The 2,167-nt window shown below is 37.8% G+C and overlaps 1 protein-coding gene across 1 annotated transcript in view; it reads left to right on the top strand.

Annotated features, from left to right (window-relative positions):
• SENP6 (SUMO1/sentrin specific peptidase 6) overlaps positions 1-1,850 on the top strand; it is a 94,896-nt gene extending 93,046 nt beyond the window's left edge. The window contains 1 exon segment of the mRNA XM_009333235.1: positions 1,310-1,850. Within this exon segment, the coding sequence (XP_009331510.1) occupies positions 1,310-1,519 (210 nt within the window). The 3' untranslated portion in view covers positions 1,520-1,850.
• Positions 1,851-2,167: the final 317 nt, after the last annotated feature.

Genomic DNA, 2,167 nt, shown 5'->3' with positions numbered 1-2,167 from the left:
CCTGGGGTGGAAGAGCCCCGGCAGTAGAGGAGCCGGGGTTTGGTGGGGGAATGGGGTAATGCCAGTTCACGAGAAAAGAACTCGCGAAGCAAGAAGGAAGCTCCGAGGCAGCAGGATACGTGCGCAACTGGCTTCTGACCCATATCCCTGCTTTTCTTCCCCGAACTGAACAACAACAACAAAGCCCTAGTTAAGGATGTGTTCAGATTAATTTGAAATATCTTTCTATTGTTGGTAACCACACTAATTAGTTTTTGTTAATGTTCTTATTCCTTTGTCTGGCCTATTTCATAATTGAAACGATGGAAAACCTATTCAGTTTTTCCCCGTGGTTTTCTGCATCTTTAGTGTCATTCTTGTGAAGTCTACTTACTGCTGGTGTTAAGTAGCTTCATTGGCAAAGTCAGTTCAACATAGCGGGTTTTTTATTGCCGTATTATCCAGCTGATGTTCTGTTTGGATGTGGAGTAACGTCGCTAGTGCAACATTAGGCATTGACATGTTCCTGTGCAGAGTGTGACTAGTTTTTTTTCCCAAGTAGCCTTGTTAGCGTTAGCTCAGTGGATTAATGTAATTCACTCTTAAGTAACCCTGTTAATGATGTAAACTATAATACACAAAGGGAGGAATTTCTTTGAGAGAAAACTCTATTCCACAAACTGTTGTTTGGTTAGGGTAAAATTGTTGCACAGTGTCACAGAAGTGGCGTAGATAATGTCTCATAATAATCATTCTCTTAATTCTTTGGATGAATGACCTCTAGCAAGAAAACAGAACATAAGTATAAAAAGGGCTGGTGGTAGTCAGGGGCTTTTCACAAGCCCTGTTTTTTAGAGTAAAATGTAAAACTGACTTTCCTGGTTGGTTGTGGTGCTGAAGGCATTTATAAGACCAGGAGTATTTAGCAACAGATTCCTAATCAGCTTTAGATTTTGATGCTAGTCATCCTTTGGGGGGGGGAAGTGCTATATCATTACAATAATTTTCTCTCGCTTTTTTTTTTTAAATTAGAACCATTTTACACATTTATGCAGTCAAATGCTTTGTCTAAAAGATGTAGCAAACCGAGCAGATTATTTGGGCACTCTTATAACCAGAACTGTGATCTGGATGAATGTTACTCTGTAACATACTGAAGCTTGACTGGTTTTACCTTAATTGTACATGTACAAAACATACAAATTGTAGAAATTTTGTTTCATGCTGGTGGAATGAGGTGGGGAAGAATGTAGTTTTTCCCACTACAGTTCTCTCTGGTCTTGTAGGTAATAACTCCTTACTGTAATAGCCAAATGACCTTTCTTTTCAGAATCCCATTCTGAGTTTTGAGCTACCAATGAACTTAACAGACTGGTTTCCACGCCCAAGAATGAAAACCAAAAGAGAAGAAATACGAAAAATAATCCTGAAGCTGCAGGAACAGCAGAACAAGGAAAAGAAGGGACAGAAGGACCCAAGTTCAATGGAAAGATCTTTGCAGGAAAAAACAGAACAACTTATCAACAGCAGCTCAGACTGAATGTTGTATCTGTTGCATGTTAGCTCCACAATCAAAACTGAAATATACATTTTTGTCTGCCCAGACTAAAGATTTGGCATATTCTCTGCTCAAAGTTACTTGGGAATGTTTAATGCCTGTATAAATGTGTGTCATAAAATGATTTAATTCCCACAAAGATGTGTATTAAGTAAGCAAGTCTGTACATATGTTAATGAGGCCAACTTTTTCAACATTTGTAATTACTTTTTTTCCACTTGTTAGGGAGCTTTTGTTATGTATTTCTGTTAATAGAACTTAAATAGCAACTTCTAAACATAAAGCAAATAAAGAAAATATTTATAGGATAAAATGGTTAACTTTTTCTTTTTCAGTAAAGTTGTAATGTTACAGGCTTAAGTAACACATAGGGAATGATTTGGTAGTGAGATGATTAATTCATATTTTGACCCTGTTTAGTTTCCCTTTACAAGATTATTCTGCTTGCGCTACAAACAATAATATGGGTAAGTGTCTCAATGTACCATGGCCTCAGAGAGGGTGATTCCCATCCTCCCAGTATCTAAGTGTAGGCAGTGTAATAGTTAATAGGACTGCTTCAGATTTGGGGTTTTAAAAGATACCCGTTGCAATTAAAATTCCACCCTTGCTTTAGTGGGACGGGCTAGG

This window comes from Pygoscelis adeliae, unplaced genomic scaffold, assembly GCF_000699105.1.
Source record: "Pygoscelis adeliae isolate BGI_AS28 unplaced genomic scaffold, ASM69910v1 Scaffold57, whole genome shotgun sequence".
Taxonomy (NCBI): domain Eukaryota; kingdom Metazoa; phylum Chordata; class Aves; order Sphenisciformes; family Spheniscidae; genus Pygoscelis; species Pygoscelis adeliae.
This window is presented reverse-complemented; position numbering and strand designations above follow the sequence as displayed.